Consider the following 27,280-nt stretch of genomic DNA (forward strand, 5'->3'; position numbering starts at 1 on the left):
ATCGCAAAACAAACAAGTCTTTCACAAACTTAGGGAAAACGCTGCCATCTATTTAGAGCTCCTATGTACTCTAACAGTTGTCTAGGTTGTATATTCTTTCCATTTACAAGTCTTTATCGTGATAGTTAAAGAGGTTTCATTAACCTCTTTGTTAGCGGACTCCAGGCTTTTTCTCAGCTCTGGGGGTCTTGTGGTTTTTGCCCAAATTCCTCATGAAGACTAATCTAATTGAGAAACTCCCGCTGGCATCGGCGTCTGGACGGCACAGAGGCCACACACAGCCGCGGAGTGCCGCGCTGCTGCCTAACAAAGGACATGTCTGTGCTTTGGATAAATGACATAAGTGGTGAAGATACGGCGCTTCTTTTCAGTACATGCAGTTTTTAGACCATTGTTAAGACATTTTTAGAAGGTAAAAAAAAAAGCTATGAATCAAGGTCCAAATTTGGTGTTTTGTCCACATGTTGTACTTCTGCAAGGCCTATTTTGCCAGATGCCAAGGTTTTGAAAGAGCTCAGTCTAGGCTCAAGGGCTAAGAATATCAAAGCCACTTCCTGTATTGTCGCTGTTCTCCCAACAGGATTTTATGTTATATGGTCTACTTTCTTTGTGGAGAATTATCTACAAAAATGCCAACATTTCAGAGATAAGGATCCTTAACCCTCTGAGGTCTGAGGCCATTTTCACATACCTTCTTAAATTCCCCTTTTTAGGGTGTTTGCATATAACTGATCCCCATGCGTTTCATATCAATATGTTCCAAACAAACTCAGCTTTCCGAATAAATTTTTTTACTAGAGCAGTGTGTAAAGAGATATTTTGGCGCTAAAGCTGACACGTTGACATTGGCTTTTTGAAATTCCCCAAATCTTATGATGTGTTGTACAAACTGTTTCGGTGCTTGAAATGAGTCTACCAAAGTCTTTAGGGTTATATATGAATACAATAGTAAATATATGTAAATTAAATTTTGTAACATCGCTTTTTGAGTCAGTTTTGGTCATTTTTTTCTGCTATCAATTTAAGTAATTTCATACATATATAAATCTCATTCCTCATTTTCCGAGGATAAAACAGACAAGACATGCAAAAATAAATAAAAAAGAAAAAGAGGTTTTAGGACTATTCTGCTCTGTTATTTTTAAAAATGGGTGCAAGAAATCTAAACTATTTATTGAGGAAAAATTTTGGGGGAAACCCCAACAAACAGGGATGAAACAATTCATTGATTGTCATAAAAATTAACTGCAACAATTTTGATAAGCGAGTGATTTATTTAACCAGTAAAAAGCTATTAAAGAGGCCCTATGCCGTTTTTGGCCATTTCTTGGCTGTTTTCTCGCAGGTTTCTCTATAGAGCCCCTCCCCCTACAGCTTCAGAACAGATATTTGGCAGCTCCTATGTTTATTCGCGTCTGATCACATTGTGTCGGTCAGTCTGCCGTTTCCTCTTTCGCTGTTCCCACGACAATGCTTTCCTAGCTTTCTGCTTCTTTTTTGCCGGATCAGCCATGACGATAGTGTGAAAAACTCCATCGCTACCTTGTTCTTATAGCTAGCCGGTTCCTGAATGGGTGTGTATGTGTGCAGTGCCATGAAGCAATTTGTTACATGGCGAGACCTGATATCACGCCATACTTCCTGACGCTGAGGCCGGCAGCTCGCCGGCCAAAAGTTGCAAGGGTGTTTTTTCCGCTCACAGGCGCTAGGGGGAGCGAGACGGCCACCATTCAACTCAAAAAAAGTCATATAACCATTCCAATGACTCCGAAGCTGTTCAGTTAAGGTAAATTATAGGGCTGTAAGAAAAAAAATCAATACACTTGAGTATCACGATATTTCATTTTGCAATACCATATCGATTTTCAAAAAAACAAATAACATTTTTTATTTATTTATTTTTACCCTTACCGCTAGATGGCTATGCTGAGACGCACCACTAGTGTCCTCGCCTCACCATAACTAACAGTGCCTAACAGTGCCTAACCGTAACTAACAGTGCCTAACAGTAACTAACAGTGCCTAGCAGTGCCTAACGGTGCCTAACGGTGCCTAACAGTGCATAACTGTAACTAACAGTGCCTAACCGTAACTAACAGTGCCTAACAGTGCCTAGCAGTGCCTAATGGTGCCTAACAGTGCTTAACGGTAACTAACAGTGCCTAGCAGTGCCTAACAGTGCTTAACGGTAACTAACAGTAACTAACAGTGCCTAGCAGTGCCTAACAGTGCTTAACAGTAACTAACAGTGCTTAGCAGTGCCTAACATTGCTTAACAGTAACTAACAGTGCTTAGCAGTGCCTAACAGTGCTTAACAGTAACTAACAGTGCTTAGCAGTGCCTAACAGTGCTTAACAGTAACTAACAGTGCCTAGCAGTGCCTAACAGTAACTAACAGGGCCTAGCAGGGCCTGACATTTTGCTAGAAGCTAACAATGTAGCTATGGCTGAACTTTGGCCTACTTTAGCATATAAACATTAGCTCACTAAGAACCTGTGAACCACAATCCCAAACTGGCAGTTTGACTCTCTGTGTACTGAATTGTTTACCTAAAGTAAAGTTCTTTGACTTTTATGAACATCATTCTTTTTTTAAATATGAGTTTTTCTAAAATTATACTTTAAAGAAATCCAAATATATCGCCTTACGCACAGTATCGAAATATCTTGCAATGTATTGAATCGTAACCCATGTGTCGTGATACGTATCGTATCTCCAGATTCTTGCCAATACACAGCCCTAGTAAATAAAAAATCTGCATCGTTCCCCTTTAAAACTGACTATCTTTTGGGTTTGGGACTACAAAAAAAAGACAGGTATGGAAATCAAAAAACAAATTTACCAACTAGACCGTTATTATATGAAACCTGGGAAAAAGCTTGTAGATTTGGGGAAACCACGTCAACATTGCTGATGAAACATTTTCTCATTTACGTCATTCTGTCTTATTTTCTGAATGTTGTGTTTTGCTTTTTAACACTCATTCATTTTAAACCTTTGTCGCCCTAAAAGAGTAAGTACCTGGACCTGTGTTTTTTTCCTGTGTTTTTGTGTGTAAGTGACTGATGGGAACAACAATCTTTGACATTGGTCCAGTCATAAGGGTGAACGCTGTAACCGGCAGCCACAGGCCGGGCTGCAATGTAACCCTATGGGGCAAATGTGCATTGTCAGTTTGGTCCACTCAAAGTGCAGTTTGTTGCCGCTGACAGGCTCAGATTATTATTCTAAGTGTCTGACAACATTATGGAAAGGATCCCTACAGAGATAGACCTATTTAAAACCTCTTTAAGACCTTTCTGTTTAACCAGAAACAGCTCTGAGGTCGACTCCATTCAAATAAACAATACTTTTAAGCGTGTATAGAGCCAACATATTAGAGAAAACAGTCTGAATCTCCAGAAATCCTGACTGGAGCAGCTGCGTTGTATCAGTATTGCCTTTTAAAAAAATCACCTTGTAAAACTTAATTTTATGGACTTGCTGTTACACGATGTCTTTGAATTTATTGTGTTCACTATTATTTTGTACCCTGTGTCCTTGTCCTTTTAGCTCGTGGTGCCCACTCCACTTTTAATCATTTCCTGTCTTTGAGGTCGTCTTTTTATTTGAATGTTTAATCGCTCTGTGAGATTGTATTTATAACGTTTTTAAAGCTGCGTATGCAAACAAAATATATGATCACAATTAGAGAGCAGCAAAGAAAGAGAGAGACACAGGGGATTTTGTTATTATAGTTGTTAGGCTGGAACCTATACCGGCTTATAACCTATACCCTGCATGGGGAACCTTCAAGTCTATTACAAGGCAACAACACATGAGTCACGTACCTTGCAGTGACACACACACACACACACACACACACACACACAGACACAGAGACACACACACACAAACATCCAATTTCAACCGAAAAATACATCCCATTATGAAAGGAAAATGACCTCATGAGCCAGAAGCGCGGTATTTTGTGCAGACAAAAGCTAATAGGAAGTAGGAAACAAGGAAATGAAGTGACAACTGGTTTTTAGTCCAAGCCCACCGAGCCCCATACTGCTCTCTGGTTTCATCTCAAGGTGGACAAACGGCTCATCACATGATGCAAAAAAAATAAAACAAAAACAACCTCAAAAGCAACAGTAATGAGGGCTTTAAAAAAATATGTAACAAACAAGCCCCAAATGTGGATCATCACATGCACCACAATGTACTTCAAATGGAGTCTGATGCATGCGCTGACATCCTTTGAAGCGGGAAAAGAAGAAGTCAAAGTGGTGGGGGGGGGCTTTTTATTTATTTTTTTGGTTTAGTGTGTGTGCTGGAGAGTTTCATGAACGCATAAAGCCCCTGAGTTGTCCCGGTACAGGCTGGCCTGCCGTGTGAACAGTACTCCCCCCACCGCAACAACAAACTGGAGTCCTGCAGCGTTTGTTTGAGGTGGAGGTGGGGGGGTGGGGGGCTGTGAACTTCAGACGTGGGAGCTGAGGAGGAAAAGGCTAAACAGTTGGAGGAAAGTGGGCCCTGGGCTGCTGCAGGGGGCCGCCACAGGAAATGGGCGGGGGCTTGCTGGGAGGTAGAGTGTGTGTGTGTGTGTGTGTGTTATCAATAGCTATTATGAAAACTCAAATCTCTGCCCACTTTATGAAGTGAATTAGTCTTTCCAATACGTTGCTTACAATCACTTCATTCAGTGGTGAAATGTAACTAAGTACATGTACTCCAGTACTTGCACTTGAGTCCAAATGTTGAGGTACTTTTACTTTACTTGAGTCTTTTTTCTTTTCATGCCACTTTCTACTTCTCCTCAGCTACATTTCAGAGAGAAATATTGGACTTTTTACTCCACTACATTCATCTTTTACAGCTTTACTTACTAGTTACTTTAGTTACTCCACTACATTCATCTGTTACAGCTTTACTTACTAGTTACTTTAGTTACTCCACTACATTCATCTGTTACAGCTTTAGTTACTAGTTACTTTAGTTACTCCACTACATTCATCTGTTATAGCTTTAGTTACTAGTTACTTTAGTTACTCCACTACATTCATCTTTTACAGCTTTACTTACTAGTTACTTTAGTTACTCCACTACATTCATCTGTTACAGCTTTAGTTACTAGTTACTTTAGTTACTCCACTACATTCATCTGTTACAGCTTTAGTTACTAGTTACTTTAGTTACTCCACTACATTCATCTGTTCCAGCTTTAGTTACTAGTTACTTTAGTTACTCCACTACATTCATCTGTTACAGCTTTAGTTACTAGTTACTTTACACATTAAGATTCCTGCACACAGAACACATGTAGTTTATAAAATCTGATGTTTGATTCTAAAGTAAACTAGCCGACAATATAACGGCTACAAGTCCAGCTGAGATGATGAGACCATTAAACACACAACTGGTTGGATCCTTTACTCTTTCTACAATGGGGGGGGAAGAGTTCTTTACTTTTAATACTTTAACTACATTTTCCTGAGAGAGTAAATGACGATTTGGCTATTAACTAATCGATTAGTCGACAGCTGTGTTATACATTTGTTTGTATCAATAATAAACCTGAATCCAAACTCCCCTCTGACCCTTTTTTATTTAGATTTTTTTCAAAATAAAAGCGCTGCGAGAAGCTGCTGGAACCCACAAGCCTCGGCCCGCGCCGACTGCTGCAGTTTGAAAGTAACCAGACCCCCCCCCCTCCAAACGCATTTGTTCAGCCGACACTAAGTGGCCGGCACTGTCGAATAATTGATGACTGCTGGAACACGAAGACTGAAATGCAACTTTGTTTTGATGGGAACAGTTAGGAACACACTCTTTTACTACAGAGAGGCTCTTTTTAAAGAGGCAATAAGTCTGTTGTTTTTTTCTTTACTGTAGGACATAACCTGTCATAAATAAGAGGGTGGATAGGGTTGTTAGTCAGCGCCAATGATTTACTGATAACTCGCCAGCGGCTGAGATTTTCTGGCTCACTTCGCAGCCTGTTTTTCGGGGACAAAAACCTTCTATTGATTGATTCCGGCAATGAAAGTCTAAAAATCGAAGCCACTGGAGCCGTTTTTATCATTCCTCTGTTCAGGATTGGTGATCTGTCACCTCTTTCCTGTCTAGTGAGCTTTGATATTTCCGGCGATAAATAAATAAAAAGATCGGTTCGGCTGCTTTCAGCATTCTGCTAAAATACAACAAACCGGAAATCATTTCCAACCTGATTTAATTGAACACTGAAAAGGCAGCCGTAAAAAAAAAAGAATGACAGTTACATCATAAAGTGCAGTTTTCCACTGAGTGTCTTTTGCTATGTGTTTATTGCGCCGGGTGATATTGCGATGACAATATAAAAAATGTAATGTATATTGTGCAGCCCCGGTATTTCCCCAATGCGCATCCACACACTCTGTCTGCACACACATGTGCATATTAGCATTTCAACCCCCAGCACGGAGCAGGTGCACTGCTGTTGCCCTTTTCCTTTTCACTTCACACCTCCTATACGGCCAGCCAGAAGGGCCAAATTTCACAGTCCTGCACTGATATAGCTTCTCAGCTGGTGACGAACACACACACACACACACACACACACACACACACACACACACACACACACACACACACACACCCTTTACTGTAAATAGGAACCTTGTCTCTCAGGCTGTCTGGATCGCTGCTATTTTCATGCACGGAACAATACAAGGAAGCTTGCGGGAATAAACTGGATTACACAGCAAGTAGATCCGACCAGGCAATCGGATTGGTCGAGTAGACATTTTGGAACGTGCTCAAATCAACATAACAGCACACCCAGAGCCATTTGAGCACACCATGGCCGCGCCGCTTAAAATTCATTCAAAACCCTGCAAATCAGCTTTAAAGCGCGTGAGATTGAATGTTAGAGCTTGATTGCCGTCTAGACATGTGGCTTTGAACCACATTTTAATAAATGATCCACTTCCAGCATGAGCCACCCATTGAGACCGGTATCTCCCAGCTAAATACAGTACATGCAGGATGTTTGTTTCCACGCGTCTGTCCTGTTTAGGACACTCGAAGAAACTAAACCTAGTTTAAAAAAAAAAAAAAATGGCTTCGAATAAACAGTTTGCTTTAACTTTGCAGTGTGTTTGGTTGGCTCGATGGTGTTTTAAGCCCCCCCCACCATCGACTTCAAGGCACCTAACCTTAACCCTAACCCTAGTGCCTTCCATGCAGCGCTGCCTGGAAGACTACGTTGGGGGCTTAAAACAAATCAATTGATTGAATTGAAGAAAAAAATATTTTATTTAAGTGGGTTTCCAGTACACACACACACAGACTCTGCCTACAAATATAGTATACATTTTATTATATACACAATATATAAAATATGTTATTAGGACCTACTAATAAGAACTACATATGATTGAAATGTCTGGTGCAAGGGGAAAAAGTTTTTTTAGACTCAAAACTGGTTTGAGAAAACCCTTAAACTAAAACTTTGCATGTGAGCAAATGGGAATTAAACATAAGTCCCATCTTCCCTTCATGTTATTCTGTACCTGAACACTGCCGAACTTTATAAAGTGGGCGGTATTCTCTGTATAAAAAAAATTTATACAGTACAGGCCAAAAGTTTGGACACACCTTCTCATTCAATGTGTTTCTTTATTTTCATGACTATTTATATTGTAGTTTCTCACTGAAGGCATCAAAACTATGAATGAACACATATGGAATTATGTACTTAACAAAAAAGTGTGAAATAACTGAAAACATGTCTTATATTTTAGATTCTTCAAAGTAGCCACACTTTTCTTTTTTATTAATAAGGGGAAAACTTCCACTAATGAACCCTGACAAAGCACACCTGTGAAGTGAAAACCATTTCAGGTGACTACCTCATGAAGCTCATTGAGAGAACACCAAGGGTTTGCAGAGTTATCAAAAAAAGCAAAGGGTGGCTACTTTGAAGAATCTAAAATATAAGACATGTTTTCAGTTATTTCACACTTTTTTGTTAAGTACATAATTCCATATGTGTTCATTCATAGTTCTGATGCCTTCAGTGAGAATCTACAATGTAAATATTCATGAAAATAAAAAGGAAACGCATTGAATGAGAAGGTGTGTCCAAACTTTTGGCCTGTACTGTACATCATACATTCGACAACGACAAAAAGTTATCAAATATATCGTAATAAAACGCACGCACTTTAACAGCAGGGGTATCACATCCTCTCTCACACCAGGTGAGTGTGAATGTTCTGTCATGTCTGAATAAATCCATAAGGAACGTTACATTTTCTGCGCTCGTATCCAAACCACGTAACGGCCGCGGTTTTCAAACACGTCTAACCGGCATGCGTTTGATTCTGCGCCAGGCCTGAGCGACGCGGGAGACAAGATGAGCGACTTTCGGCAGGTTTGGACCCCACTCACCGTTGAAGAAGCTCTTGACCTTTAGGTAGCCCACGCTGAGGCGGAGCACCGACAGCTTGTCCAGCCGAGCCCGGACCTCCTCGGTGAACGGCAGCAGGCTGGTGAGCTTGTCCAGCTCGCCGTTGAGCCGGTCGCGGTGGCGTTTGGACGGGTTGGACTTGGCGCCATCGGGGGGTGAGGGCTTGGGTCTGCCGATACAGGAGAGAAAGACAACGTTAAAACAAAGGAGGATCCAAGGCCTATTGACATGAGGACGGTCATCGGGGTTTTTCTGCAGGTTACACCAAGTCAAATTTATGACTTTTTAAGGGCTTTTTTAAAGACCATTATGAATGAAATTTAAGACCTATATCTTGACATCAAAAACAAGCAAAAAAATACAGATCCGGATAAATCGTCTGAAATGATTTCCAAATTTTCTCATTCGCATTATAGGACTGGTGTCTATAATGTGAGTCTATAAAGTATTACTCGGTTTCCCTAACAGGGTTCAACGTTAAGGTTTTTCTTATTGCTAAGGCTATATGGTTCATTTTAAATGATTTCTACTTATAAAAAAATTCTGTGTGAATTCTCCTCTTTCTCACCTAGCTGTCCTGTCAAATTAAAGGAAATTATCTTGAAAAAAAGAAAATAAGCTGAAGAAAAACGTCAGAAGCGGCAACTCCAAGTTAAAAGACACACCAAAAAAGTGTAAAGAAAACCAAATGTTAAAACCATCGGGAAACAAAGTGGAAAGAAAAGTAGAAAAAAAAATCATTCAACAAGCATTCTCCGGCGGGGGCAAGAGAACGTCATTTATGACAACGTGGAATCATGACTTTGCGTTAAACATACGCATTTTGATCTATCCACGTGTATGTCTCCGCTGTATACAGCGGATGGAAACATACAGCCACGTGGCGTGTTATTGCGAGAACAACGTCACACGCGTGTAAAAAAAGGCTGGGTTTAGCAAAGGAACATTGGGAAAGGCTTTACTAACACTAAAAACCGACCAAAAAACGACAAAAACACGACGGTGACCAACGTCACACGCTTAGGAAAACAATAAACGGTTGGGTTTAGGAAGGAAACATTGGAAAAGGCTTAAAAAAATATAAAAATAAAAAAATAATAAAAACGGTTGATAAACACCATACATGGGACGCGATCCCAGGTCTCCTGGGTGAAAGCCCTGTTTTACCCATCCACCACCCCGACCAACCTCCTTTCGCACGTAATGTAGGTTAATGGTGGCCGAACAGCGTTGATAAACACGCTAAAAAGCAATTATGCGTCTTGACAACACGGCAAAATGGCATACGAATTGGCGTGTCATACATACGCCACTTCATGAGATCAGTCTGTTTATGATACAATGATGCCTGAACGGGGAAATGGGTTGTTATGTGGACTTGCCCGCCATGGCGTTTTAGTCGCCCTGGTTAATGTTGAACCCTGCCTTAAGAGTTAAAGCTTGAACTCGGGATTCAGATTTCAGAAAGGTCATGACGAGAGGCCAAATGTGTGTGTGTGTGTGTGTGTGTGTGTGTGTGTGTGTGTGTGTGTGTGTGTGTGTGTGTGTGTGTGAGTGAAGGAGTGCAACAGCAGCTGGGATGAGAGTGTGAGATGACACACAGATTACACACTTAAGATGTGCCGCTTCTATGTTCTAACACAGTGGTTTTCAAACTTTTTCGGTCATTCCCCACTTTGGACAAGGTGGAATTTTGAAGCCCCACCTGACCCCATCGGCCCAACACAATGCTAGTGAAATACGCAACAAGCTTAAACTGTTCCAATTTATTGAACAACTAGTATCAGTATAGTAACAAGTTGTATCTAAATACAAACTAACAATCTACAAAAGCGAGTTCAAAAATAAAGAAAATAAAATTACAGCTGTGTTAAAATTTGTATCAAGTTCAAAAATAGAAAATAAATAAAAGTGCCACTTTGCAATCTGTTAAAAAAAGAAAAGAAGAAAAATCCATTTGGCAAGTGAGGTCTGTTTATCCCTGCATTAGTGGCTGCAATGAGCCTGTTTTGCATCGGACAATTTCTCAAACTGGGGTTGCAGGCTTGATACTGCCACTCTCAAGTCATGCTCAATGTTCAGCGGAGATCTGTACTTTGTTTTCAGTGAAGCAACAGCTGAAAAGCCCATCTCACAGAGATATGATGTGGCATAATAATATAATATAATCCAATAATATAAGATATATTACACTGCATAATGAGCACTTTTACTTTTAAGTAAAGTATATTTTACTTAAGGACAATGTTGAATGCAGGACTTGCAGTAACTGACAAGTAATTTGTAACTCTACAACACTGTTTTTTCTACTTTTACTGAAATACATGATGTGAGTAAGTCTTCCACCTCTGGAAATCACCAACAGTCGTGCATGAATAGCTGCAGCAGTGTTTAACACTGAAAACACACAGCTCAGTACAGCATTTACTCAGGGCTCTTAAGTTTTAAGGACAGGCAGTGACAACTTTTGTTGAGGAAGTAACCTCCTTAAATGTGCATATGACAATTATTTACCTCAATGATAAATTCATTAATTTTAATGAATTAATACACCCCTGGACTGTAATATTTAAGATGTGTTTTGAGCAAGATTTCTGCTCATGCTCATGTGCTTTGTGCAAAATATATCTGTGTTCTCTGAGATTTGGAGGAGTCGTGATATTTTGAGAAAAAGAAAGTACCTAAAAAAACCTATAAAATAATCTACCTGCATCATAGTCTGCTGTGCGTTACGTGATTGCTGTGCTGATCCGGTAGATCTCAGACCTTCTGACAGACACAGAGCCCTGTTTGGGATCGTTTAGGGAAGTGTCTGTACGCTGCTCTATGCTTTTTTTCTCATTGGTTGTTGCGTTAAATCTTACCCAGATACAATAGTGCTATTTTCTGATTGGCTATTGTATATGCCCCTTTCTATTTTTTTGATTGGCTGATAAGTGGCAGGCTTGACTAAGAGCTCCAGGGGAGACACCCTTGATTCCTGTCAGTTCCATAGTGAGAGCGGCTCGCCAGAAAACTTCTGGGCGCTGCAGAATATTAAATATGTTATAAATAGTTTTTCCGCGTGAGAAATACAATGTGTGGCGGGAGTGCGTGACAGTCACGCTCAATGTGTGACACTTGAGAGCCCTGGTTTACTTGCAGCTCTGCTACAGTAGCAGCGAACCTTTAACGTTACCTGCCGGTCACATCGTCTCTAAACAGTCGGCTCACAGTGAAGTCCTGCACGGATCAACAGATGTTAGAGTCCGGCAGCTGCTCGCTCTGTTTGTTATGAGACGCACCGAGCAGATTAATATGAAGCCGCTCGGTGTTTGACTATCCGCTGGCCTGTTATTTTGAGCTTTGTCTGAAGGCGCCGAGTGGCCAGCCAGGCTCGACACACCGACACATTTCCGCACATCCTCCATCCACTCAGTTTAACCGCTAACCCCCCCGGTACCGGTCAGAGAGGCGTGTTTTGTGTCTCGGTCCTCCGGTGCGTCCAGCGACGGGTGACGGTCAGTTTTTAATTAGCCTACATTAGTAACAGTTAATTTTGTTACGGTATGAACTTAATCCTAGGAAAGGCAAACAATATAAGACCTTTGTAACGAAATCCAAGACTTTGTATACCAAATCCAAGGCTTTTAAGGCCTTAATTTGACACGATCAAATTTAAGACTTTTTCAATGCTTTTAAGACCCCGCGGGTACCCTGACACACACACACACACACACACACACACACAAGTGCGCGTTCTTGCTCCAGATTCCGGGAGATTTGATCTCATTTGCGGGCGTCAAGGAGCCGCTATCAATATGCTGGAGATTCCCGGAACTTCCGGAACAGTTGGGATGTCTGGATAAAGATATAAAGGCATAAAAAGGAAAATTTCCTCCCGTTTGGCGCGCCCCACCTGTCACGTCTCTATTCCCCACGAGTGGGGCGCGCCCCACACTTTGAGAACCGCTGTTCTAACGTTTAAGGTTTAACTTTTTAACAGGGCTGCCACTAACCATCATTGTTAAAAGATCAGAGCAACATCCAAAGTTATTCAATTCATAACACACACACACAGACACACACAGACACACACGCACACACACGCACACACACAGACGTACACGCAAACACACACAGACGTACACGCAAACACACACAGACACACACACACACAGATGCATGCACACACAGACACACGCACACACAGACACACAGACGCACACGCACACACACATGCAAACACACACAGACGCACGCACATACACATATACACCGACGCACGCACGCACGCACGCATATACGCACAGACGCACACACACACACACGCACACACAGACGCACACACACACGCACACACACGCACGACCACACACACACACACACACAGACGTACACGCAAAACACACACACACACACACACACACACAGATGCATGCACACACAGACACACGCACACACAGACGCACATGCACACACACACACGCAAACACACACACACACAGACGCACGCACATACACACACACATATACATCGACGCACGCACGCACGCATATACGCACACACACACGCACACACAGACGCGCACACAGACACAGACGCACGCACACACACACACACACACAGACGCACGCACATAAACACACACATATACACCGACGCACGTACGCACGTATATACGCACAGACGCACACACACACACAGACGCACACACAGACGCACGCAACCACACGCACACAATTACTCAATTATTAGTGTGTTAGTGTTATTAGTAATTATAGTGATTGCAGATCCTTTTATGATAAACGATATGGTATTCATCACCGATGTAGAATGGAATCCAGTTCATACCCGAGGGAAATAAATCATGACCTACACCAAGCGTTAGGAAGAAAGAAATTAAAACTGGGCGGCGGACAAAAACAGGAGCAATGAGGAGACTGAAACCTTCTTCCATGAAATACATGAACTAAACATAAATACTAATAACATTCCCATAACGGTAAGGGATGAACATGTGCATTTTCCTCTTGCACTGAACAACTACCTTGTAATATTTAGTGTGTGAGATTTGAGTCTCCACGCTCCATTTTGAGACATAATCTTTGGTGTGTTTTTTTTGCCCCTCCTCTCCAGAGAGCAGAGCGACAAGCTAAATCTGCTCCATCCGCCGCTGCCGTGGTAACCGGGTCAGCGGCGGCCTGTTTGTTATCACCCCACCTGTTGTCTGCTCCGTCAGGACACAGGATCTACTTTGAGCGCACACATTTCACAGAGAGAGAGAGAGGTGATGAAGAGCTCTCTTTCCTAAATGAGATCCAAAAGGTCACGTTTATTTACGCAAAACACAAAACTACCTACAATATCCGTATTAGGGGGACACGACTGAGAAAATGGCACGATTTGATATTGATTGTTAGGCTCAAGATTCGACTCAAAATTTCAACTCCGACCTGCGGCCCTTTGCTGCATATCCTTCCCCCTCTCTCTCTCTCTCTATTCCCCCTTCATGTATTCAGCTGTTCCAGATAAAGGTCCTAAAATGCTCAAAAATGTATCCAAAAAAAAGCCCAAACCGTGGCTGTTTGCCGTCAGACGGAGCGCGGCAGCAGAAAGCGGGGTCTTGTAACTGAACTCTGGTGACCGGCGCTAAGCCCGGGCTGGCGGCTTCTCTGCTGTAACTCAAACCTGACCTTTCGCTGCACAGAGGGGCTTTTCTTTTTCCCAGAGAAGGTGTGAAGCTGTGGAGCCCCTCCTAACCTAATGCCAGCTGAGAACTGGGGTCAGTGTTCGTGTGATTTCCCTTCACCACCAAGACTTTAAACTTAGGATAACAGCGCAAACACGTTTGATTTTTGTCGGAACGTCCAGACGGGAGAAAGACTGACTGGGACTGAGTTTTAGGACTACATTACACCACACGACTGCCTGACTCCAGCAAGACTCTCAGGATTACATTGTGATACTGGAAATTAGTCTGCGACAGCGGAATCGCTTGAAAAGTCGGCGTAAGATGTAGAAAAATGGCAGCGATAAAAAGCCGCAAAGCCCTCGCGCTGTTAGAAACCTGCTGACATTTGACTCATTCATACATATAAACAACAACGCTGAAGTGATTGGCCTGGGTTGAACTGAAAATGAAAGAAAATCTCAGAGTTGGATCCCCTCAAATGTGAAGATTTCCTGCATACCTGATAAGAAATTGAAACTACAATCTATTAAGAATCCATTTTTTCGCCACATCTGTCTATATTTTTGCCTTTCGTTAGGTCAATGAATCAATTAAACGACAAAGACTCCTGCGAACGACCGGATAACAAAAATAGTTGAACTTGCAAAGAATCTGAGCGGATCTGGTTTCAGTGTCTTGCTCGGGAACACTTGGGCAGAGCGTTCTGGTTGTTGTGGGAATGGAACCTGTGAGCTTCCACTTCCAGGTCGGTCTCACACAGAGCGGCTGGAGTTGGCTGGTTCTCAAGCTAAATCAGATTCAGATGCTCCTGCTGATGACTCTGCTGGGGATTTCCAGGTCAGGTGAGGCCAAACCGTGACCGTGTGTGTGTGTGTGTGTGTGTGTGTGTGTGTGTGTGTGTGTGTGTGTGTTTTTTTTAAGGGTGTCACGCTTCTCCAAATCCACTCTTTCGAAATTTGACGTTCGATCTTAAGGCCACAGTCCGATTTAATTTTTCAACATTAGATTTCAACAGAGAGGGGTACTTTTCCCCTATAATACAACCCCCGCCAGGCCAGATGTTTTTTTTTAATGCCAAAAATAACACCAAATATCAATTGTGTAACAGGAGTAACAGGCGAACCAGCTTTTAAGGTCATATAAGACATATTCATGCTGATGTGAAGCGCTGCTCTCGTGTATTTTCAAAAAGTAACTGGTATACTATGAGTATTTAAATACATTTGTTAAGTTGAGAATGGAATTTGGCGGGTGGTATCAGCACCCCAGCCATACTATCCCATCCCATCCCATCCGCCAGGCTTAAGCAGTCAACCTAGAGGAAACGCTGGCTTTGAGTTTCTCTGAGTGCAATTAAATGTGCCATTAGTTTAGCCAGGTACAAATGAAGGCGCCACGGCGTCCTGTCGGAGCCCGCATGCTTTACCGTCGGTGTTTGTTTACACAACTCTCTCTCTGGGAAGGCAAAATGTTGCCACGCCGGCGACTTCAGGGAAGCAGGAGGATTTTCCAGTTCTGTTGTTTCTCCGTCATCTCCGACTCCTTTTCCGTCTGAAAAAATCTGGCTGCAGGCTGTACACCGGTGAGCTACCGTTACCCTGTGTCTTTAGCTGCATGCTACCAGCCAATAAGTGCAAGAAGACGGGGGTGGCAAGTAGAGCTGTCAATCTTCCTCTATAATACCGTTCAAATTTCTTTTGTTATTATTTATGTAGCCTAGTAGACTGTAAGAGTAGCCGACTGCAAAACGTGTGAAATCTAGATAAAAATATAAAAACCGGTCTGGCGAAAGAAGGAATGCGAAGAACTGGCAGGACAGAGGCTGAGGTTTTTAATCAGCAACAATGTCACAGGTTAGGCTAAGTTCACACTTGACGTCTCTTTTTGACGAAATAAAGTTGACTAGGGCGCGTTTGTAGTAAAAAAAAAAAAAAAAAAAAAAAAAAAGAGTGCAATGTGGAGCGGTGCTAACGTTAGATAAAACAAAGGGGTGGAGCGAGCTAGAGAAAGAACAGAGAGAGAGAGAGAGGTGCTAACGTTAGATAAAACAAAGTGGTGGAGCGAGCTAGAGAAAGAACAGAGAGAAAGAGAGAGGTGCTAACGTTAGATAAAACAAAGTGGTGGAGCGAGCTAGAGAAAGAACAGAGAGAGAGGTGCTAACGTTAGATAAAACAAAGTGGTGGAGCGAGCTAGAGAAAGAACAGAGAGAGAGAGAGAGAGGTGCTAACGTTAGATAAAACAAAGTGGTGGAGCGAGCTAGAGAAAGAACAGAGAGAAAGAGAGAGGTGCTAACGTTAGATAAAACAAAGTGGTGGAGCGAGCTAGAGAAAGAACAGAGAGAGAGAGGTGCTAACGTTAGATAAAACAAAGTGGTGGAGGGAGCTAGAGAAAAACAGAGAGAGAGAGAGAGAGAGAGAGGTGCTAACGTTAGATAAAACAAAGTGGTGGAGCGAGCTAGAGAAAGAACAGAGAGAGAGAGGTGCTAACGTTAGATAAAACAAAGTGGTGGAGGGAGCTAGAGAAAAAACAGAGAGAGAGGTGCTAACGTTAGATAAAACAAAGTGGTGGAGCGAACTAGAGAAAGAGCAGAGAGAGAGAGGTGCTAACGCTAGATAAAACAAAGTGGTGGAGGGAGCTAGAGAAAAAACAGAGAGAGAGAGAGAGAGAGAGAGAGTGCTAACGCTAGATAAAACAAAGTGGTGGAGCGAACTAGAGAAAGAGCAGAGAGAGAGAGGTGCTAATGCTAGATAAAACAAAGTGGTGGAGCAAACTAGAGAAAGAACAGAGAGGAGCTAACGTTAGATAAAACAAAGTGGTGGAGGGAGCTAGAAAAAGAAGAGAGAGAGAGAGAGGTGCTAACGTTAGATAAAACAAAGTGGTGGAGGGAGCTAGAGAAAGAACACAGAGAGAGAGAGAGAGAGAGGTGCTAACGTTAGATAAAAAAGTGGTGGAGGGAGCTAGAGAAAGAACAGAGAGAGAGAGAGAGAGAGAGAGAGAGAGAGAGAGAGAGAGTGCTAACGTTAGATAAAACAAAGTGAGTTCCCTGTACGGAGAGCACCCGGTCATATCATATAACCCGCTGTGCTCGACTCCGTTTTGTTGTTGTCCTGGAAACGACAGGTCTTGCTACTCCGCTTGTTGTTGGCGGGCTGTCAAAAAAGCGCTTGACATAGGAACTTTTTTCAACTTCAAAAAGACGCTCCGAGCTGCAGAAATAAAGTTGGCTTATTAAAAAAAACAGGATTTACTCCACAGGATTATAATGTGAAACAGACGCTGGCAGCTTCAACAAAAAAAAAAGACGCTAAGTGTGAACATAGCCTGAACTGCACTCAAAAATGCCTGAACAGGCCTGAACTGTACTGTGAAACATATCAATCCCAGACTAAACATAACAACCAGTGTAACAACCAAACTGTAGTTACTTGCAAATTTCACATTTTGAATCCCTTTGTTGTTGATGTTGACCATTTTTTTCCAGCTGCTAAAAGCATGAAGCCTCTGAGGGGTGGGGGGGGAGCTTGTGAACTGAATGCCCGACACTGTAACTGTAAATGTGTAAAATGCGATGAGGCCCTCCTTTCCCTTTTCCCTCCTGTAAATAAGACATCTGCTTCCAATAATACTCCAGGACACGACATAGCTAAAATCGAGGCTAGATAGCTATCGCTGCATTCCTGGCGGCCCGACTCCCTGCGAGAACAATGAACGGCCATTGTTGTGTTTGCTCCTCGGTGGTATCTGCAAAATCTGCCCTGGAAAGGTGTTGGACTTGAGAAAACACTCCCCTGCGATCACACAAAGGCACTTTGTCTCCGAAAAGGGGCGATGACACCTTTGCGAAACGAAACAAAACTAAATACAACGCAGGCGTTTGTTCCACTCCAGGTGGGGGGGGAGGGGAGGGGGGCACAAGAGGAGGATCAGATGTCCACCGATATCAGGCTCAGAAAGTCAATATCAGAGCCGATATTTCAGGATTGAAGCTGCCGACAGCTGCTGAGAGTTTGGGCCTATACATTTGATCATTACAATGCCAAAAAAAGGTGTTGAGTTGTTGTGTGAAAGTGTGTGTGTGTGTGTGGGGGGGGGCACCCTGGTAGCTCACCCCGATAGAGCATGTGCCCCTTGTACCAAGGCTCAGTCCTTATCGCAGCGGCACAGGGTCTGAATCCAACCTGTGGCCCTTTGCTGCATGTTTTCTCTCTCTCTCTCTCTCTCCATTAAAAGGCCAAAATGCCCTAAAAAATATTCTAAAAAAGAAAAGAAAACAGGGGAAGGTTATGTAAGACAAATCTTCTTTCTGCTACTTTTCATTCAAGCGTTGACATTTACTTTGGTGGATGAACTAAAGGTTCCTAAATAAGATGTCTGGGAAGTGAAAGCTGCAGAAGACTGATCCATCTGTCCATCACATGTCAGTCACAAGAGAAACAGCCGGTCAGCTGGACATCAGCATGACCTGGGACCGAAACAAAACAAATGTAACCAGCAGAGGCATCTGACCGTTGTATTCCCCGGTGAGTTTGAGCTGGTCGCTCCACGTCCTGGCACTTGGATTCATCTACCACGCTGAAGGTCACAGTCCCAAGTGCGTGCGTGTTCCACATTTTACTGTCATTTACAAGAGACCACTGTGAAAAATGCTGAATCGTTTTTTTTAATGTATTTTAATGAAGTTCCTCAACTCTGCAGCACTTTAAAGTCAAGACCGAGACTTTGAGGGGTTGAGACCGAGACACGGGCGAGACTTTGAGGGGTTGAGACCGAGACACGGCCGAGACTTTGAGGGGTTGAGACCGAGACAAGGCCGAGACTTTGAGGGGTTGAGACCGAGACACGGCCGAGACTTTGAGGGGTTGAGACCGAGACACGGCCGAGACTTTGAGGGGTTGAGACCGAGACAAGGCCGAGACTTTGAGGGGTTGAGACCGAGACGAGACAGAGACTTTGGGGGGTTGAGACCGAGACGAGACAGAGACTTTGAGGGGTTGAGATCGAGGCAAGACCAAGACTTTGAGGGGTTAAGCCCGAGACAAGACCGAGACTTTGAGGGGTTGAGACCGAGACGAGACCGAGACTTTGAGGGGTTGAGACCGAGACGAGACTGAGACTTTGAGGGGTTGAGACCGAGACGAGACCGAGACTTTGAGGGGTTGAGACCGAGACGAGACCGAGACTTTGAGGGGTTGAGATCGAGACGAGACCGAGACTTTGAGAGGTTGAGACCGAGACTTTGAGGGGTTAAGACCGAGACAAGACCGAGACTTTGAGGGGTTGAGACCAAGACAAGACCGAGACTTTGAGGGGTTGAGACCAAGACAAGACCGAGACTTTGAGGGGTTAAGACCGAGACAAGACCGAGACTTTGAGGGGTTGAGACCAAGACAAGGCCGAGACTTTGAGGGGTTGAGACCGAGACAAGACCGAGACTTTGAGGGGTTGAGACCGAGACTTTGAGGGGTTGAGACCAAGACAAGACCGAGACTTTGAGGGGTTGAGACCAAGACAAGACCGAGACTTTGAGGGGTTGAGAGAGAGAGAGAAATCACCATGAATTTAAATGCTCTACTTTACAACGCAGTGTAAATGTGAAGGTAAACTGCCTCAGGGTAGACTGCTGTCACGCTGCCTCTAGACCTGTCTGTGGGTTAAACTGTCTCTCTCACTCTTTTACGCATGCACACGCACATTTTTTTAATGTATTTTAATTAAGTTCCTCAACTCTGCAGCACTTTAAAGTCAAGACCGAGACTTTGAGGGGTTGAGACCGAGACACGGGCGAGACTTTGAGGGGTTGAGACCGAGACAAGGCCAAGACTTTGAGGGTTTGAGACCGAGACACGGCCGAAACTTTGAGGGGTTGAGACCGAGACGAGACCGAGACTTTGAGGGGTTGAGATCGAGGCAAGACCAAGACTTTGAGGGGTTAAGCCCGAGACAAGACCGAGACTTTGAGGGGTTGAGACCGAGACGAGACCGAGACTTTGAGGGGTTGAGACCGAGACGAGACCGAGACTTTGAGGGGTTGAGACCGAGACGAGACCGAGACTTTGAGGGGTTGAGACCGAGACAAGACCGAGACTTTGAGGGGTTGAGACCGAGACTTTGAGGGGTTAAGACCGAGACAAGACCAAGACTTTGAGGGGTTGAGACCAAGACAAGACCGAGACTTTGAGGGGTTGAGACAAAGACAAGACCGAGACTTTGAGGGGTTGAGACCGAGACTTTGAGGGGTTGAGACCAAGACAAGACCGAGACTTTGAGGGGTTGAGACCGAGACAAGACCGAGACTTTGAGGGGTTGAGACCGAGACAAGACCGAGACTTTGAGGGGTTGAGACCAAGACAAGACCGAGACTTTGAGGGGTTGAGAGAGAGAGAGAAATCACCATGAATTTAAATGCTCTATTTTACAACGCAGTGTAAACGTGAAGGTAAACTGCCTCAGGGTAGACTGCTGTCACGCTGCCTCTAGACCTGTCTGTGGGTTAAACTGTCTCTCTCACTCTTTTACGCACACACACACACACACACACACACACACACACACACACACACACACACACACACACACACACACACACACACACCAAACAAAACACGAAAAAGAAAGAAAGAAAGATAAACTGCCTGAGAGCAACTTTTCCTTAAAAAACCAAAGGCGAGGGAACAGGGCAATGTTATGTAAGCGTTTGCGTGACACAGAACTATGTTAATGTGTGTTGAGGGAGGAAAGAAACAACCCCACCCCCCCCCCCCACTCCCCAAAAAGAAAAAAGAAAAAACACCCAGAGAGACAGAAGGAAAGACAGGAAAAAAGAATATGTTGGGGCAGTCGGAGGAGGAGGAGGAGAAAAAACCCAGCGAGTCTCAGATTACGCCATCCTCCCTCCCTCGTGGAAACATCGCGTGAGAGAGCTCTCGCTCCACGTCCTGATTATGATTAATGCAGGTAGTACCACACACACACACCGAGACCGCGGTTCTGGCAGGGTTCTGACTGTGGTTCTCTGTGCGGGCCTGTGGTTCTGTGTGGAGCAGTTAACACTCCCGGCTGGCTCGTTAAAGCTTACAAAAACACAGAACTGGGGAAATCAGAGTGAGGGAGGCGGCTCAGAGCAGCTCTCATGCTCGGGTTCTTTACAGCACCATGGAGGGCTGAGGAAAACCCACTCCAACATGGATGGATGGATGGTTAGATGGATGAATGGATGGATGGATAGATGGATGGAAGGATGGATAGATGGGTGGAAGGATGGATAGATGGGTGGATAGATAGATTGATAGATGGATGAAGGATGGATGGATGATGGATAGATGGATGGATAGATGGATGGAAGGATGGATAGATGGATAGATAGATTGATAGATGGATGGATGGATAGATGGATGATAGATAACTGTGTAAAAGCAGCAAGTTACAAGGACATGTACACATACAGCAATACAATAAATATTCAGGGAATCCTAAATAAGATTTAAAAAAAGATAAAATAAGATAACAAAAGATGTACCAAAAAAATACAAGAACGCCTACTCAAAAACATTGTTAGAGGAATTAAAAGAATGTACATTAGGGCTGCACGATATGAGGAATATATGCAATAACATAATTATATACAAACTATATATAATATATTAAAGTGTTCTCAGTTCTGCTGCTTTCAGTATTCTGCTTGAATACAACAAACTGCTCGTTGAATTTAAAACAAATGAAAGGAAATCATTTCTAACTTTCTTTCGTATTGAACAAATTGAACATTGAATGGAACATAAAACGGCAGCGCTAAAAAATGCATGACAGTTACATTTTGAAGTGCCGTTTTCTACTGATATAAATGTACTTTTAACTAACACAAACTATCTCTGAGTTTCTTTCCCGATATGTCGCAGTATTTCGCAGATGTGTTTATGGCGCCGGTTAAAAAAAAACAATACATTGTGCAGCCCTAATGTATATACAAGTGTAAAATACAAATACACAACCCTACATATATAGTAGGGCTGTTGGAACGAATTCCGAAAGGCAAATATAATTTGAATAGTAACAAAATCAATCATAGCTGTCTGAATTAGCTTCCACTTCATATATTACCTTCTAACAGCTGGATTCTCAGTAACGTGACTATCAGCCAGAAACAGGTTGCTTATAAATTACTAAAATAGCAGTGGTAGCACTGTTTGGCTTAGTTATCAATGCTGTTAGCATCGTGGCTAACACATTTGTTACTTAGTTCACGACAAATCGTTTTGGTGGTGCTTTGTAACATGATGTCATTGTGCTAACCGAGCACCGTTAGCATTTACAACAGAGCCGCTTCACTACACTTGTTAGATTGTGTTCCATTCCAGAGTTCTCTGTTGAGTTGTGTTTGTCGCTGTGTGCTCGTGGTGGAAAATGATAGTAAACATAGGTCCCCTTTAAAAAGGTCCTATGACATGCTGCTTTTTGGAGGCTTTTATATAGACCTTAGTGGTCCCCTAATACTGTATCTGAAGTCTCTTTTATATAGGCCTTAGTGGTCCCCTAATACTGTATCTGAAGTCTCTTTTATATAGACCTTAGTGGTCCCCTAATACTGTATCTGAAGTCTCTTTTATATAGGCCTTAGTGGTCCCCTAATACTGTATCTGAAGTCTCTTTTATATAGACCTTAGTGGTCCCCTAATACTGTATCTGAAGTCTCTTTTATATAGACCTTAGTGGTCCCCTAATACTGTATCTGAAGTCTCTTTTATATAGACCTTAGTGGTCCCCTAATACTGTATCTGAAGTCTCTTTTATATAGGCCTTAGTGGTCCCCTAATACTGTTTCTTAAGTCTCTTTTATATAGACCTTAGTGGTCCCCTAATACTGTATCTGAAGTCTCTTTTATATAGACCTTAGTGGTTCCCTAACACTGTATCTGAAGTCTCTTTTATATAGACCTTAGTGGTCCCCTAATACTGTATCTGAAGTCTCTTTTATATAGACCTTAGTGGTCCCCTAATACTGTATCTGAAGTCTCTTTTATATACTGTAGACCTTAGTGGTTCCCTAATACTGTATCTGAAGTCTCTTTTATATAGACCTTAGTGGTTCCCTAATACTGTATCTGAAGTCTCTTTTATATAGACCTTAGTGGTTCCCTAACACTGTATCTGAAGTCTCTTTTATATAGACCTTAGTGGTTCCCTAACACTGTATCTGAAGTCTCTTTCCTGAAATTCAGCCTTGGTGCAGAATTCCAGCCACTAGAGCCAGTCCCACAATGAGCTTTCCTTAGGAACGTGCCATTTCTGTGTCTGTAGCGTTAAATGCTATTGAGGAAGGAAAAGCATCCACCTGAGAAAAGCAGGGGAGATCCCCCTGTACACATGGCCGTTCCCACAACTCTGCTTTCTTCAGAAAACCACGCACCTTGTCACACAGGTTCAGAACGTGGGTGTCCTTGTCCTGCAGACACACATTCAGCTCATTCAATTTGCTGAACATATCTGCCAGATAGCACAGCTTTGCGAGCCAATCTTTATCTTCAAACAGGGTGGCATATGGAGATCTAGTCTCCTAGCCCTAGTCCTATATGATTTAACAGTTAGGAAGGAACAGTGTTGAGATTAATAATAACATGTCACTTTCTGTATGGATCATAGTATGGTATTACAGGTATTTTCATCTGCTGAACCGTTAACATTCATGAAAAAAAACGGATTTAATTGACGAACCACATCTACACATTTTTGTCATTTGTTTGAAATGTAACGAGCAATTTGTTGTATTTTAGAAAAACACTGAAAAGAGCAGAAAGGCAATATTGAGTAGGCTACATTGTAACATCTGTTCATTTATCAAGTTATATCATTATTGCGATATTCAACGTGAGGGCATATCGCATATTTTCCTCACATCGTGCAGCACTAATAACTACACTGAAATTGTGTATCAAACAACCAAAGCTAGGTCAGAAATTTAGAGGAAGCAACGTGCATGCATTATTACTAGCATTCACTTTAGCCTGGATTGACAGTATTATAAGAATACAATGGTGTCATGTCAGTCAACCGGGCGTATTTAACTACCTAATGTCCCCCTCCAAAATCACTTCAGAAGAGTAGTCACACAGCGCTTACTTGCTCTGGTGATTGTAAAGTATTAAAGTTCAACCAAGAATGGTTGAACATGAGAAAAAGTTCCTTATTACTTTCAGTTTCTGTGTAGATGCACACAAAATTACAGTTCAATTTCATATGCAATATATATATATATATATATATATTGCAGGAAAAACAAATATTGCAATGTCAGTTTTTTTCCAATATCGTGCAGGCCTAGTATAAGGGCCCTCCAGGGGTTCTCGAGGTTAATCCAGGAGAAGATAAGATGCACGTTGAAAATATACATTTATTGTGATCAATAATAGACTCATAAGAAGGTGTTCTAATGTTACTGATGCGGGGATTTGACTGCGTCCACTGTTTTCGCCTACAGAGAAAATCTAATTCAAAGAAATCTACTCGGAAAGAAAGGGGAAATAAACAAGCTAAATGAGTTCCTACAGTTTTAGAGCATTTGCATGGAAAACGTGTGGGTAGCCCGGCTGTCTCGGCTGGGTGGCAAGGGTTCAACAATAAGGGTTGCCCGATGGCCCGTGGGCAAGTAAACCGCCACATCGGGCAAGTAAACATAACAGCCCAGTCCCCTTTTTCGGGCATCATGGTAGCATACACTACGTACTATCGTTCTCTTGCCCCCCGTCGGAGGACGCATTGTTGAATGATTTAATGTGAATGTGTTGCTGGCCGATCAAGAATTGAGTTGGTGTTTGATGCTTTAGACGTGTGTGTGTGTGTGTGTGTGTGTGTCTGATTTTATTCTATGCTTTTTTAGACACTGTTTTCTGTTTTTTTTCTACACTTTTGACGTTTTTAAAAAAAATTGTTTTTTTCATGCTTTTTTTAACGAATTTATTGTCGATGCCTTTTGACATTTTTGTTTACTTTTTTTTTGCTTTTTTCAACACCTTTTCCATTTTTTTCTACGCTTTTGACATTTAAAAAAAATTATTTTAAGTTAGAATTTTATTTCAATGCCTTTTTACATTTTTGTTTACTTTTTTCAACGCTTTACATTTTTTCTAGCTTTTGACATTTTTTTCGATGTTTTTTCAAACTTTGTTTGGAGTTTTATTTAAAATAATAATAATAATAATAATAATAATAATAATAATAACTGTAGGGGCCAGAAAAATTTACTTTGGGCAAAAAAAAAAAACATTGAATCCCCGATGCTATAATTAGATTAAAATGATACTGGAGCAGCAGTTTCCTTTATTTTCCATGCTGGGTAGGCATGCACTGTTGTTGGACTTCAGCACTCCACATTATCTCGGTGGAGCTGGCCAACATTGCATAACCCACAGCATGGAAAACAGAGTTTATGGCCTTTAATGGATTCAGAACAATGTAGCTACTATTGCAAACACAGAGTACAACTTATAACTACACTCGTATTAGCATGTAACACGGGCTGTGTGTGTGTGTGTGTGTGTGTGTGTGTGTGTGTGTGTGTGTGCGCGTGTGCGCATACTGACTGACTCTCTGGAGATGTTTGCACCGCTGTAACCACCTAAAGAAGAACAGTGTCTGGTGTATATAAGGTGTATGAATGCTTTAGGAATAAAGTAACACACAGAAACAGATTTGACTGCAACTATAGCATCACAGCGTCAGTAACGCATTGTGTTTGTATGGATATATACGTTAATAACGAATTAATTAACAACTGAAGCACAGGCAACGTGTGTGTAATAGTAGCATTGTATTACAAACAGACAGTAACGTTACAATAGGGTCACTAAGACTCCCTCAGAGTGCCTTCAGGAATATCAAGACTAGTATAGAAAGTGCAACACAACCACTGTATACACGCGTCTTGTGTAGCCCGGACGCACTATACGGTATTGTAGGAACACTTTGAGGGATTTAGGTAGGTTTATGGTTGTTTTACTTACATTTTCTGGACCGGCTTCTTCCGTTTCTTCGCCGCGTAAAGCGTCGTGTTCGCCAGCATGGTGAATTCAAACAAAATGGGGTTAAAAAAAGAAAGAAAAGTGGTTATATCCTGGTTATTTATGTACACGTTAGCAGCTCCCAAATCTGTTGACCACTACTTCGTGAAAAAATAAAAAAGTATACAAAAATATGAGACGGTAAAATCCCCTTAACGTTAGTAGTCCTCGGTTGGTTTGCGTCTGACGTTAACGTCTCTGAGCGGAAGAAAAACGTACTTTTTTCTGTACATTAGTTTGTTCAAACGCCCGCAAAACGTTGTTTAACTGTAACACCTCTTCATAATCCAGACGTTTGAGTATTTCCACACCGATAAACCGCAAATACCGTGACTTTTAGACGTTAAACAAAAACAAAAAGTCCTCGGAGGACTTTCATGTACGTCCTCCGCCTGTGCGTCACCCCCGTTGTGATTTGACAGGGGACTGCTGCCTGCTGCTGCTGCCTGCCTGCAGCCTGTAGCCGCCGCGCGCTCCCGTCGCGGGTGTACCCAAACTGTAAACGCGAGGGCAGAAATATTTAAGGTGGACCGACTGAAACTGACAACGGCAGACGAGGGAACGACTGGGAAGCAGCAATCCAACCGGGGAGACCTTAAGGAGGATGTGTTCATTGTCGTCCTATCAAATTACGGCATTTAAATAATTGTATTTATTTATTTATTTATTTTTGTTGGAATATAAAAAAACTGATTTATATTTTTTATAATATTTAAAATAAAAATAATGAGACATACTGTAGTATTAATACTTTTAATTTAACTTACAAATATTGTAATAAATTCACTACAGTTTTGCAGTGGTTCAAGAAGATATTTTACGTTACACAGAGAGACAGGGCTCACGTAGTAGGAGCTGAAAAATAAATACAAAGATTTTTGACCCATTGTGTAATGTTGTCATTTCTTTTTGTTTTATTAAATTGGTATTGAAAAAGGTATCGTTTAGGAACTGCTATAAAAGTCACGGCGTTGGTATCGGTACCGAAAATTGAACGATTGAACAATACAGAGGATCAGAGATTGCGTGCTGCTGAGTCCAATCACTTGGATCTCCAAGACACACCCACACGCAGGTGACACAGAGCCACAGCACAGGCTGTGACAAAACTAGGCC

At 42.3% G+C, this 27,280-nt stretch overlaps 1 protein-coding gene across 2 annotated transcripts in view; it reads right to left on the reverse strand.

The window, feature by feature from the left end:
- The window catches only part of ahr2 (aryl hydrocarbon receptor 2), an 82,362-nt gene extending 55,753 nt beyond the window's left edge, over positions 1-26,609 (reverse strand). For both annotated transcript variants that reach the window (XM_028571452.1, XM_028571451.1), the window contains exons 1-2: positions 26,108-26,609; positions 8,421-8,608 (exon numbers count right to left, since the gene is read on the reverse strand). In XM_028571452.1, the coding sequence (XP_028427253.1) occupies positions 8,421-8,608; positions 26,108-26,166 (247 nt within the window). In that variant the 5' untranslated portion in view covers positions 26,167-26,609. The remainder of the gene's footprint in view (positions 1-8,420; positions 8,609-26,107) is intronic.
- Positions 26,610-27,280: the final 671 nt, after the last annotated feature.

Source organism: Perca flavescens, chromosome 24 (genome assembly GCF_004354835.1).
Source record: "Perca flavescens isolate YP-PL-M2 chromosome 24, PFLA_1.0, whole genome shotgun sequence".
Taxonomy (NCBI): Eukaryota; Metazoa; Chordata; class Actinopteri; order Perciformes; family Percidae; genus Perca; species Perca flavescens.